Source organism: Syngnathus acus, chromosome 2, assembly GCF_901709675.1.
Source record: "Syngnathus acus chromosome 2, fSynAcu1.2, whole genome shotgun sequence".
NCBI lineage: Eukaryota > Metazoa > Chordata > Actinopteri > Syngnathiformes > Syngnathidae > Syngnathus > Syngnathus acus.
This window is the reverse complement of record NC_051088.1, coordinates 19,153,010-19,169,535: the sequence shown is the minus strand read 5'-3', so window position 1 is coordinate 19,169,535 and position 16,526 is coordinate 19,153,010. Positions and strand designations below refer to the sequence as shown.

Here is a 16,526-nt window from a genome sequence, read left to right as displayed (position 1 = left end):
GTATAAAGTTTGCGTGTTGCAGGCAAAATCTTAAAATAAGGCATTCAGATTTTTATTTTTTTATTTTTTTTAAAATACAAAATCTCTTCAGCAGCAATGCAGCCGTACGGTTGCCTTTGATTCGTTTGACATAGGTTTTAGCAGGACGGCATTTATAGGAGTCAAAAAAGTGTTTTTTGTTTCGTTTTAAATCTCAAACTCTCCCTTTATTATGAATAACTTCATTTGCATGCAATTCAAAGCACGAGTAAAACAAAAGCATTTTTAGTCCTTTTGAAGCAGACCAAGATGTCTTGAGATAGTTTCACTGGTGTGCACATCAATTTCTACATACTGTACAGAAGTAAAAAAAAATATATGCAGGGGAAATAGATGAAAACATAAATAATGACCATATCGCTTAGTCCTGAGCGCTCACTTTTCTTTTATTATGAACTCACAGGGACACTGAGTTTGCTCAGGTCGTGCTCATTGTCTTAAAACTGCCATTCTGATCAAATTCCCCCTGTGCTCTTCCAGAAGGCACTGAATTGTACCACTGCAGATCCTCCTTGTGTCACGGCTTGTTTATATTCAACACCTCGCCGTGGCCTCCTTGAGCTGCAAGGTTTCATCACCTTCTACATCCAGATCAATGGGTGTTATTACCACGATGTTCCCCCTATTAATCCCCAACTGTTTCATACTTTAGCTTGCCCTTTGTTGTGCTGCCTTACTTTGCTTCTTCTCAACAAATAGCATCACATAAGGATAATAACCACTTTCTGGGGTACAGTTCTTGTTTCATCGGCATCAGTGATAACTTGGGGCCCTGATGCAGCACTGAGCCTCCCTATTGTGTAACATCAATGTCAGGAAGTTGGGCAGTAAAATGTATTACCCACATGCATCACCTTGTCATTTCCAATTTATGAAGGTGCTTAGTATTCAAAGTGTAGGCCCACACCATGTCGAGGAGATGGCTCAAGGTGTTTGGTCAAGCAGAACCTGCCTTTTCTCATTTTAGCACTCATAAATGGAGCACTGGATGGGTAGGATTTCAAGAGTTCAAGAACACACGCATAAAAAAAGCTTCCGTTGAAACTTTCGGTGTGGATTATTCTGCCCTTTGAGGTGACAGTGGTCACTTGTGAGCAAAACTTTCTGGAAACACCGCCTGGCTGCAGATAGATTTACACCAGCTGGGTCTCAGCTCAGATGAGCACTGAAGTGGGGCTGGAGCAATGGGCCCTCTGCACAGCTGCCAAATCTTTTGGCCGCTATTGATATCCAATTTCCTCTGTCAGCCTTAATCTACTTTGAATTTTGAGGCTTTGCACTAAGCTCACTCTATCCATCCCATGGCCTGTAATGATGTCTATTGGACCGGCATCGTTTATCCTCCCAAATCACCGTGACTTCACCATTCAAGAACAAATGCTTTGCCAGTGTCAAATTGGATGCTGCCCGGCAATGGCATTTTAGTTGGTCCTCACTCACTCACTCACTCACATTAGGAAGGATGCTAACCCATTTGGCCATTGATGTTAAACTCCTCACACATTAATCCTTCCTTTGAATTCTCAGAAGGCAGCACAATGGTTTTAGAAGATTGGTGAAAAGAGGATCAAATGCTATGCAGCAGAAGAAAGTATCTCTGCACAACCGCCTGTTGAGCATATGGCGAATTTAACAGTTGGGTGCTGAGATAATGGATGCATGTATAAGCAAAGAGCCAGTAAATAATGTGCTTTTACCCATTTCCCACAATTCTTTGCTATTCGGTCTTAGATTACATTATGAACATATAAAAATGAGGTCTGCCGGCTTTGAAGTACAGAAGTTGTTTATTATACTACACATCCCTATACGTCATTGTGTGTGGATGTGTGTGGTTTGTTGTGTGTTTACCGTATGTATGCATGTGCTCAATGGCTTAATAGACATTTATACAAGTGAAAAATTAGCTAACCCCTATTAATGATAAAATACAAATAAAATAAAATAGCTGGAGTGTTACTGCTTTGACTTATTGCTTATTTTGCCATAAAAAGGCAAAGAAAAGGGAGTCCGTTATTTGATGCTTGCTGAACTGGGCTCATTTAAGCTACCATGGATTTTACAATACAGTACTGATGTCTCACATGACATACTCTATGTATGTGTGATTTATTGTCTGAATCAGGGGTGGGCAATAAATTTTGCCACATGAAAAACTGGAACGCTTGCCGAGGTGGTTGTGGCTCCTGGGTTATAATTTGCCCTGGTCTTGTCTAAATCATTTTGTAAATGCTTGTTGTCATAACTATAAGCCAGGCTGGGTTCTATTAAGTCAGCACCCATGAAAATGTTGATGGAGTTTTTCCCCTGCCGGTCATTAAAGCCCCACGAAGAAACGTTTAAGTTTTCATTGATTATGATGACGCCATATGGACAAAGGCGATAGTGTTTTGCTCTCGCTCGCCAGCAGTTGGGCTGAATTACATTTCTGTTTCCAATGGCTGTGTGCAGGATGAATAGCAATGAGGTGGTTAAATTTATTGTGTCCAAACAATACCATATAATAATGTTGAGAATAAACGTTTAAATTTAGTTCTGGACGATATCCCCCTCAAGTCAGGAGCAACTGATGCAGTATAATTGGCCCTATCCAACCTTCTTTGTGTTCATCCTGATATCTATATAAATATGTCTTTATTAAAAAATGACAGAAGAAAACATTTTAAATACTATTATTCAAAAGTTTGGAGTCACTTAGAAATGTCCTTATTTTTAAAATAAAATCACATCTGATTTTTAATGCAATATCTACATAGGTGTATAAAGGCCCATTTCCAGCAATAATCAGTGTTCTAATGGTCCATTATGTTACCGAATTGTGTAAGAAGGCTAATGGATGATGAGAAAACCCTTGTGCAATTTTGTTTTCATGGAAATTGTTTGGGTGACCCCAAACCTTTGAACGCTAGTGTATATTATCTCAAAAATGGAAAAGAAATGAACCATTTGCCCCAGAGAAAACAGGTGGATAATGTTTTGTATGAAACCCCTAATAACCAACTTGGATTTGACTCTACCCTGGGCTCCAATGCAAAGTCGAATCTAGGTAAAAGTAAGTTCTGTTAAACTTTTTGGCATTGTTGCGGGTATTGTGACAGTTTGTTACTGAGCGTGAAGAAGGATTCTGCACAAGGAACGTGGGAGCGAGATTGACAGTGACAAATGCAGACTGATCGGAAACGACCCCCTGGCGATATTTCGCTGCTTGAGACATACAAATACAAACTCTGAAAGTGTGCTGCCTCGCAAAGGTCCTGCTTCAATCCTGTGCGTCACAGGTTCAAATCTCACTTTTGAATTTTGTTTACCCCCCCCCATGATTAGCATTATTTATACCGTATTTTCCGCACTATAAGGCGCACCGGATTATAAGGCGCACCTTCAATGAATGGCCCATTTTAAAACTTTGTCCATATATAAGATATATACATTTGCGTTGCCCCTTTCTGCGTAGCGTCCTGTTCTTTGCGCTATGCTTACTGTCTGCTGTATGCACACTGGCTCAGTTTTGCTCCTCTTATTTATTGGGTTATTGGTTTATTATTTATTCATCGCTCATTTTATTTAGTTATTATTTATTATTTATTGTTTGTGCCTTCTTGTTTTTATTTTGTGTCGTCTACTTGTATGTCTCGTAACCGTGGGATAGAGGAAACGGAATTTCGGTTTCTTTGTGTGTCTTGACATAGGAAGGGATTGACAATAAAGCTGACTTTGACTTTGACATTTGGCCCGCGAGCCGGACTTTGGACACGCCTGCTGTAGTGGCTCAATATTGGTCCATATATAAGGCGCATCTGATTATAAGGCGCACTGTCGGCTTTTGAGAAAATTGGAGGTTTTTAGGTGCGCCTTATAGTGCGGAAAATACGGTACTTTGTTTACTTCTTGCAGCCGTCGCTTCGGATGTTGTGGGACTTTTGGCAGCAGTGCGTTGTTGTTATTTGTACCGTCCTCAAAGTTGTTTAGTCCCAGTAAAAGAGATGCAACCTTTGTCTGGCAAGGTACCACTCAACAAGTAGTAAGTCGATATTTCATCAGAAGAGGTATGAAAATATTTTATGGAGGTCGAAAAGTTCCCTAGCTACCAATACTTTAAATCTGCTATATTGAACCAGGCAGTGTGGCTGTAAGATGTCGCCCTGGGGTTCACAACATGATTTATCTACCCTCTGACGCGTCTGTCCTCCATGCTTCTACACACCGTTCACCTAACGGCAAAGACATTACAGCTTATGAAAACAACTCTCTCATTGTCTTTTCTCTCGTGCATTGGCACTGCTATTGGTCCCTGAGCAAGGTCACTCCACGCAACGCTAATGACGGCAATCAATTATGGGGAGCAACATGAGACAACAACCGCCCACATTTGTTGCCTCCAAGCTTTTCACATACTGAGGGTTCCTGATCATAGCCACAGCAGAATAAATCATGCATCATGAAGACTAAATCTATAATCGCTATCTTTAATGTGTGATAGCAACTTGTAATTTTTCACATGTATGTGTGATACTTTCATTCAAAACATCGTATTAAGTCAGCATGTTGTGTGAGTGCAACTATAGTGACATTTGCCTGACAGTTCTGAGGTTTGGGGCTTGAATCTTTGCTCCTTACGGTGTAGAGTTTACATATTATCTCTGTGCATTTTTGGGGTTCTACTCTGCTTTCCCCCGACTTTAAAAAACATGCATGGCAATTCCATTCAAGACTCAAAAATGTTCTCACGTGGGAACTTAAATTGTTTACAGGGCTGCACAATATTGGAAAAACACAAGATGTGCAATACGGGGGTTGATTATTGCAATATCAATATTATAGTGTTATTTAAAGCAACCAAAGAAGTGATATTTTTATTATGTAATGAAACATCTTTTTCCACGTGGCAATATAACCAGGCTGAGACAAAGTTGGATGCTACCATTAGTTTGAACATTTCTCAATTACATTAAGATCACAAGGCATTTAGATTTTTGTTCATATCAAAAAAATCCTACAAAAACAGTTCCAAGAAATGACCTGATTGTTGAATAGCCGATATAGAATGAAGTAAAGAAAGGAAATTATTTTCAATGTTTCTCCATTTAAGTCACTATGACTTGTATGGAACAACACCATCAAAATGACACCTTCAAACCATGAAAAATGTTCAATATTTCCCAACCTTGCTTATGTAATACTGTGCTGTCGTGCCAATGCAGAGAATAAAAATAAAAAATAACAATTCTCCGACATCACCCTGGAATGCCCATTTAGGTTTTTACAATCAAAGAGGTGTGCTGCTCTTGCTCTTAGGAAAGTTAAGGGGGCTGCCAATGGCCTGCAACTTCTCATTGAAAAGCAGACACACAGAGTGGTATGTGAAATTGGAAATTATTCTGTAGGGGTAATGCACATCCAACTTCTCCATTTGGCAAAACAAGACAAAGCACTTCCTTTCTTTCATGGCACTGGCGGAGACCAAGACACAGCACCTGTAGAAATAGTAAATGTCCACAATGTCTCGATTTGTTTTTCACCAGGTGTCTTCAAGAGCTTCCAAAAATCTCCATATCGTGTGTTCTTTGTTTTTTGTGTTTACATAGTATATCATATTGTCTGCTTAAGTCTACAATATACATGTAGTATTTGATTGTTATATAAAGAAAGATGCCAGTGATGATTTTGTTTTTCTAGTTTGTTCATTGCGTATATGGCTCTTTATAATTTGTCGTTGTATTTGTATGTATGCATATACGTAAAAGCTGTACATAATTTGGATGCCCAAAGCCAGTCATACTGTTTTACCCAGCTAGGCAATTTGAATGTGATGCTAGTTCAGTTAAATTGTTCACCGTTAGTGTCTACATTTCTCACCGACCAACAACATTGACAAGTGTAGAGTCTAAAATTGTTATTGTGCTTTACTATGACGAAAGGTCTGTGCGAACTGTGCAGCATTAGTCACCGAAGCTGTTGCTGATTTCAGAAATTGACCCCCAAGGCGTCAGCAGTAGTATAAAAGCTGGCACAAGTTGTGATTGAAATCACTAATAGCATGTTATATTGTAACTGAACTCTTTTGGCGTTCCATTGAAAAATGATCAAGTTGTTGAATATTTAATACATTCCTACGAAGCCTTAGTTATAGACACATTTCTTCTGCTTTGTTATTGTATGCCTCTCACAAAGAAACTTAGACTTTAGGAACTAGAGTCATTCATTGTCTCACGGCTCTCATCAAAATACATTTCTCTGTCAGTCAAGGGCTGCTGATTTTTATTTTTAGTTTGCTTGGACTGGATAATCATGCACTAGAGTGCCTACACGCCGAAGTGATCACAGTGTGGAGTCTGGCTTCAGAGTGAGACTTATTGGAGCAGCTGCCACTGCAGCAGAGCGCAGTGGGAGATTGCTAAATTGACATGGGTGATGGGTTTGGAGGGACTCTACATTCCAAACACTGATGCCGCAGTTCTCATTTTCTGGTTTTGCCTCGCATTGACACTTTGTTGTCATGCCAACGATCTTAGATTAGCAGATCACAAACAATATGCACCGGAATTGTATTGTTGCAATATTATAGTAAAGTAAATAAATGCCTGGATTCTTTCAAGTTAATAATAATAAAAAAATCCTCATGCGTCGCAAGGTTGTGGGTCATGGGTCCTTGTGTCCTTGGGTGTGAATGTTTGGTGGTGGTCGGAGGGGCCGTAGGCACGCACTGGCTGCCACACTTGTGTCAGCCTGCCCCAGAGTACCAATGTGTGACCGTATCAATAATGCATCTACTGTGAGCACTTTGAGTACAATATAGAAAAGAGCAAAATAAATCCAATGCATTATATTTTTTTAATGCACTATTCCATCAAAAAATATCAAGAGATGTCCATGCTCTTTTCACATCCAACAGATTAAAAAAAAAACATCACTCCACACACTTTTGGGACGAAGACAATTTGTTCATTTTTTCCAATTTTTTTTCTAGAACATGAGTCAGGTTTATTTGTACTTTTGTATTTTATGTAACACTTTTCACATGTTCAGTATAACCAGTTGTTTTGTCATGGCTCACATAGAGTACTTAAATCATAACTACCGTAGTGTGCAGACACTGACTTCTTTTGTCACACTCAAAAATGATGATTCTGTGTTCTTTTGCAAGTTTGTTTCTCTTGTCAACATTATTAAAAGTGACTGGACAGTATGAAGCAAATCTGCCTTTTTAAATGGCTTAGTGCAAATTTGTTTTGGGAAGGAAAGAGGAAGAAGAAGAAAGCTGATTTGCATACAAGAGGGAGTGGAAGCAAGGTCACGGAGATAAACATGATGCTTTAGTGATTCTGTCAGGGACATGGGAGACATATTGCAGGAAGTGGAGATTGTGACCGCCCCATGTGACTGATTGCAGTAGGACCTGTCAATAAGTTAATGTTCACTCAGAAAAGGAAAATGACTCATAAAAAAACAAATACATGTAAGATATGAGCAGCAATGGGAAAAATGGGCTGCCAAAATGGCAAAAACACAATGCATATGTGAGAGTGACATAAATACAGATGGAGTGATATGTGGTGCAACATACAAAAAGAAAGATCAGACATCTAGTGGTGTGTTGAACGAGTGAGTGATTGAGAAGATGAGGCGGAGGTGTGGAAAAGCAGCCATGATGAGATGAATTCGTCCAGGCAGAGAGATTGATGACTATGCTTCAGAGGGAAAACGAGAGATGGAGAACAGGGCCAGGGAGATAGCGGAGATGGGGGTGGAATCAGAGAGAAGTCCTCATGAAAAGAAGCTTCAAGCCCCTACAAGACAAGGTAAATTATTTTGCCTGATAAAATGATTAGCAGCTTTTATAAGCACACCACCACCTGCCAGCAGTATGCTAACTAAGCACATTTCACACATCCAATATTTCTAATTGGATCTTTATGTCGTGTTTTGCTGCTCATCGCTGACTGTAAATTTCTTCTGTGCGTCCTACAAAGAGTTCTAATCCTGCATCATCATTTTCATGAAGCAGGAATAGCTTGAAATTTGGATTCCATTAAGTATCGGCACATGTGACTGTCGGTTTATGTTGTTATTAATGAAACAAATTGAGATGATCCTTCAGCCAAGTGATGAGGGTGGGGGGCTTTGAGAAATGATCTACTCAAAATCACAAACACACATGTGAAAGTGCGGAGGTAATATTATTGCTTAGGTTTGCTTGGCTTCTTGAACTGTGGCACAACATAATGACCCAAATCACACTGCCAAAAGCAGTTCATCGAGGCGAGAAGTGGAAACGACTTGTCTGAGGTCAAAATGCTATTTAAGCATCACATGATGCAAAATGTTAAGTCTTATTCACTTCAGTCTATTTTGAGTTTATTTTTTCCAATTCTTTTGCTCACTAAATATTAAAGTAATTAATGCTATATTCCGAGTTGTGTATCAAAGCTAGATGAAAATATCTGGAAACAAATGCTAAATGATCTCTTTATTCTCATTTTAGCAGAGTGTGTAACTGTACATCAAAACAGTTTGTGAACACACCAAAAAGGAGTATTTGACCATGACCATTTCATATTTATTGCTTAAATTCATCCCCTCAAGGTCTGACTGTGTCCAATTAGAGCTGCAATTTTAAGAGTTGCTAAAATTACCACAGCGGCGCTGGTCTAACAAAATGAAATGGCATCTCATTAAGGCGTGTGAAGTCAATATGCCCGGCCAAGTCTAAATTTGAGATTTAGTTGACTGATAGTGACCATGCGAAACCTGAACTTCTCGGAGTAGAACAGAAGATGAAGTGGAATGTATTTACTTTGTCTGCCTCATCTCGCCAAATTCCCCGAGTGAGTGTGACTGTCATCTAAGTCCAGATCAACAGAGTCAGCTGAATAATAACTGCAAACAGATAGTGGAGCTGAGGCAAAGCCTACTACTTCCATTTCTTTACGCCCCAGAGCATGTGATCAGAGGCAGTATTGTTTAAGTGACACCAGGGTTGGTGGGTGCAATGCAAGTAGAGTAATCCCTCCTTTATTGCAGGAGTTAGGATCCAGGACACATCCAATGCAAGAGTTATGACCAGGACACATCCAAGATAGATGAAATCTGCCAAGTAACATCCAAATATTCATGTCATGCAATGAAGCCACAAAAAGTGAACTGCGATATAGCCACTGAGGACCCCTGGAGATTAATATACACATAATTAGACCTATCCTTATAATGGTTAACATATGGCATTTCAATCTTGATGCTCATCATCTTCCTCTTAGTTAGTTCAAAATTTGGTTTCCACTGACCAGTCTGTGTTATCCAATTTCAGATCCTGTCGAAGACACGCCCTAAGCGGTTCTGTGAGAGGCGATGGAACGCAGTGACATGTTGACCATGATAAGATATCTCAGCGGATTTTCCTTTCAATCACACTAGACAGTAAAGAAGCCTATTATTTAGGATTGATGTCCCATGTGGCAGGGGCGGCCTCAACATGCACCGTCCAATCTGAGACATCCCATGTCAGCCTGGTCATAGAGTTTCCAATGCTGCCGCCACCTGTAAAGCCAACAAAGTAAACAGAGATGCCTTCTAAGGTCTCCTGTTTGTACTTGCTGACAGTGGTTTGCTGGGCCAGTGCTCTCTGGTATCTGAGCGTGACCCGCCCATCCACTTCCTATGTGGGCCAGCTGAACATCCCGATTCACAAGGCACCCAAGATGAGTAAGAACACCACCTTCGGTAACTACCGCACTCGCTCTCTGAATCCGCATGACTTTGACTACCTCATCAATGATGCCAAGAAATGTGAGACGGAGACCCCTTTTCTCGTGATCCTGATAAGCACCACCCACAAGGAATTTGATGCACGGCAGGCCATAAGAGAAACGTGGGGTGACGAAAGTACATTTCCTGACGTGCGTGTGGTCACGCTCTTCTTGTTGGGTCGCAGCACGGACGCTGTCCTTAACCACATGGTGGAGCAGGAGAGCCAGATCTTCCACGACATTGTCGTTGAGGATTTTATTGACTCTTACCACAACCTGACTCTCAAGACACTGATGGGAATGCGCTGGGTGGCCACCTTCTGCTCTAAAGCCCAATATGTTCTCAAAACAGACAGTGACATCTTTGTCAATATGGAGAACCTCATCTACAACCTCCTCAAACCCAGCACCAAGCCCAGGAGGAGATATTTCACAGGCTACGTCATCAACGGCGGGCCAATCAGAGACATGCGGAGCAAGTGGTACATGCCGAGAGACTTGTACCCAGACAGCAAGTACCCACCATTCTGCTCCGGCACTGGCTACGTGTTCTCGGCAGATGTAGCCGAGCTCATCTACCAAACCTCACTACACACCAGGCTGCTACATCTGGAGGACGTGTACGTGGGAGTGTGTCTGCGTAAGCTGGGGATCCACCCCTTCCAAAACAGCGGTTTCAACCACTGGAAAATGGCTTACAGCCTCTGCCGCTATCGACGAGTGGTCACCGTTCATCAGATCTCGCCTGAAGAGATGCACCGCATTTGGAACGACATGACCAGCAAGAAACATCTTAAATGTTAGCAGGACTCCTCCAGCCTCACTCTGTGAGTCAGGGAGCTATTGATTGACCTTCTATCTATCTATCACTTCTCCAACATCGGCAAACACTGTACAGCACAAAGCACTGCGCTGAAAGGAGAGTATTGACAAACCATTCAGGGCTTTGTCCAAATACTGATTGCTTTGCCGGGAGTTCCTTTAGCACAACGCCAAACATGCCTGTCTGTAACCTCCATTTTGTCAAGTGTTTTTATGTGCATCCAACCTTGCACACTCGCTTGTACGGAGGTGGTGGGCGTCATGCCTTTGTTTTTAAATCACCAGGAGTATTAACAGTGACCAGTGATTGGATCAATACCAACACACGTCATTCAAGTGACTGCGTTTGCCATTTGCGTTGAACTCAAGTTCTACTGAATGTATGTGTATCTTCTGTTGTACTAAAGCCAAGTTTCCACCAGGTTCCATCAGTTCATGGCAGGTTATGTTGGTGTGTTAACCAGTTCACAGATGGCAATACCGTGTTTTCCGGACTATAAGGCGCACCGGATTATAAGGCGCACCTTCAATGAATGGCCCATTTTAAAACTTTGTCCATATATAAGGTGCACCGGACTATAAGGCGCACCATTAATGCAATCACAATATAATAACTTGAAATAGTGAAAACAATAACAATATATCAATAATATTAATATCACACAACACATTTGGCCCGCGAGCCAGAATTTGGTCCATATCTAAGGCATATATATAGGTGCGCCTTATAGCCCGGAAAATACGATACTTACGTAAACATATCAGTTAAATTGACAAAAGGGTGCCAAAACAATACCACTATAGGGATTCATTATTTTTGTACCTTTCGCAACTTTTGTGAAAATTAAACTAAACCAAAAAAAAAAACTGCTTGGTGGAAACGGGCTTTGGCAACGCAGCAGCAGGCCTTGTATTTGGTACCACAATAACTTTACGGTAAAATGGTTAAATAACTCCATTTGGGGAAAATGATGTATCAACAACCTATTTGCCGATGTTTGCTGTATAATATTTAAGCATATTTTCTTACAGATCCACCTATCTTTTTATTGGTTGTCAAAGAGAAGAGAATTTGCTGCTTGTATTAGTAGTGAATAGTATTTCTTTTGTTGTGTACTGTGCAGCTATTTGTCTCAGGCAGTGCAGAGGATTTGTGTGTATGTTTACCTGAACATGAATGAAAGTCATTGAACGTGGACTGAAAAACCTTACTGTTTGAGGTTTTTAGAGTAAATAAAACCGTTTTATAAGATTTTACATTTGCATTTGTTGGATTTGATCTACAGAATGACGCAAGGTTTAATATAAGGGCAGGATTCTGTAGAAATATGTGTTGTTTGGAAAAAATTACCGTATTATCTGGACTATAAGGCGCACCGGACTATAAGGCGCACCTTCAATGAATGGCCCATTTTAAAACTTTGTCCTTATATAAGGTGCACCGGACTATAAGGCGCACCATTAATGCATCATGTCAGATTTTTAATCCAAATCAAATCATTCTCCATTTTATCTTTTTTATTTCAACATCAGACACAACAAATTACTTTATAATCACAAAATAATGATCCATAGTCTTTTTGATTCATGATTCATAGTCTTCAGCGGGCCACTTACTATTGATGTCATGACACAATGCTTCGGGCCAGTTTAAATTTAGGAATTTGGTCCATATACTATAAGGCGCACCGGACTTTAGGTTTCTAAGTGCGCCTTATAGTCCGGAAAATACGGTATGTCATTAATTATTTATGATTATTATTAATAATTATTTGTAGGACCAACATACCACCGGTATCTTTCGCACATCACGCGTAATTTTACCCACACAGCAGCAGTGTTAATAAAGCTGTCGTGTCTTTGACCTTCTATAGTAAATTTTCTGTAAGTTTTTATGACATGCAAAACCGTTCTCATGTTCCTTACACTGGATGATAAATCCACCACAAATCGCAGTTTCTTGTGGAAGCTCTTTGGTGCAACATTACGACATTCCTTCATCAAAGCACAGTTCTGATCCACTTAGTTTATGTGGAGAGCCCTTAAAATCCAGATTCTATTTGCAATGACTAACAATAATTCTATTCAGTATATGGTCTATTTGTTATTCGGGAAACTTGCTGGGAGGATTCTCAGAATGGCATCAATGAACTATGTCTTCCAGGGTTTATTCTTGTTATTTTTGCATTCCTCTGATTGATCACTCCTTCGTCTGATAAGCTGTTAGTGTATGCTGAGCAACAGAAAGACGGTGCTCAAATCACAGAGAATTTAGAGGTTTAGTAGTCTCATAAAATAAAAAACAAGTGAATATTCATTGGCTTCTGTGAAAAAAAAATAACGAGCAAAGCAGAGTGATAGACAACTGGGACACTCCCTTTCTCAAACAAGGCCTTGGTTTTGAAGCATAGGAATGCTTACGGCATGGGTAGACCTTGTTTCGCATTGTACCCTAATTAGACTCTGCAAAGACTGCAGGGCATTTTTAATCCTGCATAATCTTCCTTCATCTCCTAAAAAGCACAATGTTAGAGCGCAGATTTTGATATTCTTTTATTCACATTCTTTCACCAGGTCTTTACGACCTTTTGTTTTTCGGGCACAAAAGGATTATACTTCTCCAGTTTAAGGAACATTTGGAAGTGCTCGGAATTGCCAGATAATGCTGTCACACTATCTTCAGCCTGGAAAAGCAGTCTCATGTTATATCCAAGAGTGATCACTGCTAGGTGAGAGAGCTCCTCTGTTTTTTTTCTTTCCAGCATGTGCGATCATATTCATGATTATCTCCAGGCCAAGAAGGAAGCCTTTCATCCATGCATAAGTGGTGAAGACACATATAAAACACACAGATTTGAGGCCACCTTTTTGGCATCCATTATTTTGTGCGTGTATGTGTAATGCCAGCACGGTTTTGCATGTGACTAGTGTGTCTGTCCCACAATCTGAGGTTCCAGGACCGAATCCTGTGCTTGTGAGGATAGTCTCCAGGTATTCACCTCATCTCACATTTCAAAAACATGCAGTTTAGGTTCACTGGAAATAATGACTTGTCCATGGACCTACATCTGAGAGTGAATCTCAATGATCGGAATCAGTTCCAGCTCACCAATGACTCTGAACAGGATAAATTGTCTCGAAAATACTGGATAAGTTTTAAAATGTGCCAAATTTGAATCTTATACTATAAAGTCATTTGAGAATATTATGAGTGGTAGAAATGCACCAAAATCTGGACCCCAAAGAAGTCAGAACAAGGAAATGAGCAATCATTAAATCACGAACATATGGACACACAAGAAAATAACACTGCCCAATAAACAAAAGGCAATGGCAACAAAAACTCAACGACGTGACAACAAAGGACAACAAAACAAAATGCAACCTACTCAACATTAGAAACAACTGAAACGGAAAGGAAAGTAGCACCTAATACAGCAGAACTAATCTATATATACTAGCAACAAACAGCTAAAGGAGAAGAAACATTGACGGTAAGCAGGTACAGAAGAATCGATTCAGCACCTTCCTCCGACTTCATCTGATGTTAGCTACTCAACCACACTAATGGTGAAGAGATGCACCACCAATGTACATCAAAGCGATTAAAACCACACAGAAACACAAAAGATCCTCATTTGTTTTGTGTATTAAGCGAATGAGGTGGAGCGAGCAGTTCATTTTACTCTCATCTCTCTCATAAATGTATTTATGAGCCAATTTTAACTCTCTGTATTTCCTCCCCTCTGCTTTTATTCATACCACGGGGTCTAAGAAACCTTCAACCAGCGCGTCTGCAAAATCCTCAGCCGATGCTTCTGAGAGGCCGTCGGGCGCCACGCTGTCAACATAGAACACTTTGATTGCAGAAACTATTTCAGGAAGAACTTCCTGTAATGTGTGATTTGACAGAGTGTGCCTATTTTGTTGTGTTTCTTTGACATTATTCTTTGCAAACGTGAACAAGAGCTGCTTTGTGAGAAGAGCATGCGGGGAAGTTCAGTCGCTTGTGCCTCGCACAGTACGGGTTGAATCTTCTGAAAAAGGCACACTATCTGAACACTGTAACAAAATATACATGGAATACATAGTACATAAATAGTGTGTTGGCTGTAGCACTCCGTTCTAGTCAAGTGTGTTGCTCAACCAGAGCCACATAAATTCCAGGCATGCACAGATTGAATGTATTGGATCTCAGATAGTGTATTTAGAGAGGGAAAAATCTGAACCTTGCTTGGCCAAGAAGGAGTGCCTAAGCGAGAGGAGGGGTGTACTGGTCCCACCTGATATATGCTTGGAACCCCCAGGTAATGATTGGCAAATGAAGCTTCAAGATGTTTTATGAACCCGTTGATGGGTTTACTTAGACCTCTAGATGGCACTCTCTCTGTTCACCGAAGAGCTGAAAGGCCATTGACTTGCTATTTCTTAAAACCCTCACTTTAAACCAACATTGCAATCTAGAGGAGCCAAAGAATATAACATCTGGTTCATGAAGCTTCATTTTCCCATCACTACCCCCAGGTTCCAGGCCAGATAACTGATTTTGGGGTACTTGCAGCTTTTTCCAGGATTTTTTTTCCCCACGTTTCTCCCCAATCTGTAGAGAACATATACTGAATGTTTATCAGCATTCTCCAGATTTTGGGAGGTATGTAAAAAACGTTTTTGTTTGTCTTGGAAGACCCCCTGAGATAGCTATTGCCCACTATTGCGAGGATGTTAAATGTTTCCAATTTAATGATTAATACTAAGAGTTCTTTGTCTTTATTTTGTTTAATAATGCCATAGTTAAGAAAAATCAGGAAGAATCACACCCTAAAGCTTCCTTCAGTCCCTTTTCCGCGGTGATGTGTACGATAAATGACAATCTTATTTAATGGAGGATGTGACAGTACTGAGCTGATGGAAGATAATCACAGAATGCCGTAAATGATGTCGGGGGACTCGTTTTCGGCTTCTTTATGGTCATAATAACCCTTATCTTGTCAGTTGCTACAACGTAAGTCAAAAATATCAGCACAAACATTTTGTCTGGACAAGATGACTCACATGTACATTTGGAAATAGCGCAAGGCAAGTTTATTTGCATGTACAAGACAATTCAACGTGTGTTACATAAAACATGTAAAGCATTACAGAAAATGAAACAAAATATGAAGATAATTCAATCATTTAAAATAATAAGACTAACATGATTAAAACCAAGCGTCAATCTATATAAGATATAAAATAGGGAAATAAAACATAGGGATTAAAATAAGAAGGATTAAAATGAAAATAAAGGATAGATTCATAAGAATGATGCAGTAAACAGGAGAATTTTCAAATGATCTGACGGTTTGAGGACAGCTCAGGTACAGCGACATAGATGGTTTTATGGACTATTATCAGTCTTTGTGGCCCAGAAGCCGATCTCAGTTGATGAGAAGGTCCACTTTCATACCAGCTGAAAAGAATGCGAGCAAAGCCGGAGCTGAGCAGCTGGCATCTACACACAGCGCAGGAGATCTCACGTTCATCAGGTTGCACAAAGGTTGAATGATATGAGTCAAATCCAAGTCTTCCTCGTGGATTAATACAGACGCACGCACACTCAAGCATAATCACGATAGAACATATTCTCTCGATCGATGATCTCACCTTGGGGATTTCTAACAGAAGAGTCAGCTGAGATGAGGAAAGAGTCTAGTGTTCCGCTTCTACTTCCCCATGTGAAGTTTGCCTCATCTTATTATGCACTTTGAGCTTCATAGTGTGAAGACTGCAACTCGGCAAAATTCTCCAAGAAATGACTTTAATCTGGCCGGCTTTCAATTCACGTTATGGGTAGTGTGATAGATGTTATAGCTAGGTGGGAATTTGCTGGAGTCTCATCTTAAATTCATTTTGACTTTAGAACCTTAAACTTTACAATGTTTT

At 40.2% G+C, this 16,526-nt stretch overlaps 1 protein-coding gene and 1 long non-coding RNA gene across 3 annotated transcripts in view; both read left to right on the top strand.

The window, feature by feature from the left end:
- Positions 1-11,162, top strand: part of LOC119116984 (beta-1,3-galactosyltransferase 1-like) — a 55,253-nt gene extending 44,091 nt beyond the window's left edge. For both annotated transcript variants that reach the window (XM_037242878.1, XM_037242869.1), the window contains one exon: positions 9,344-11,162. In XM_037242878.1, the coding sequence (XP_037098773.1) occupies positions 9,600-10,586 (987 nt within the window). In that variant the 5' untranslated portion in view covers positions 9,344-9,599 and the 3' untranslated portion in view covers positions 10,587-11,162. The remainder of the gene's footprint in view (positions 1-9,343) is intronic.
- Positions 3,839-11,861, top strand: LOC119116993. The gene is made up of 2 exons (XR_005096397.1): positions 3,839-3,885; positions 11,323-11,861. It is a non-coding gene; the product is annotated as an uncharacterized LOC119116993 (long non-coding RNA).
- The last annotated feature ends 4,665 nt before the right edge of the window (positions 11,862-16,526 follow it).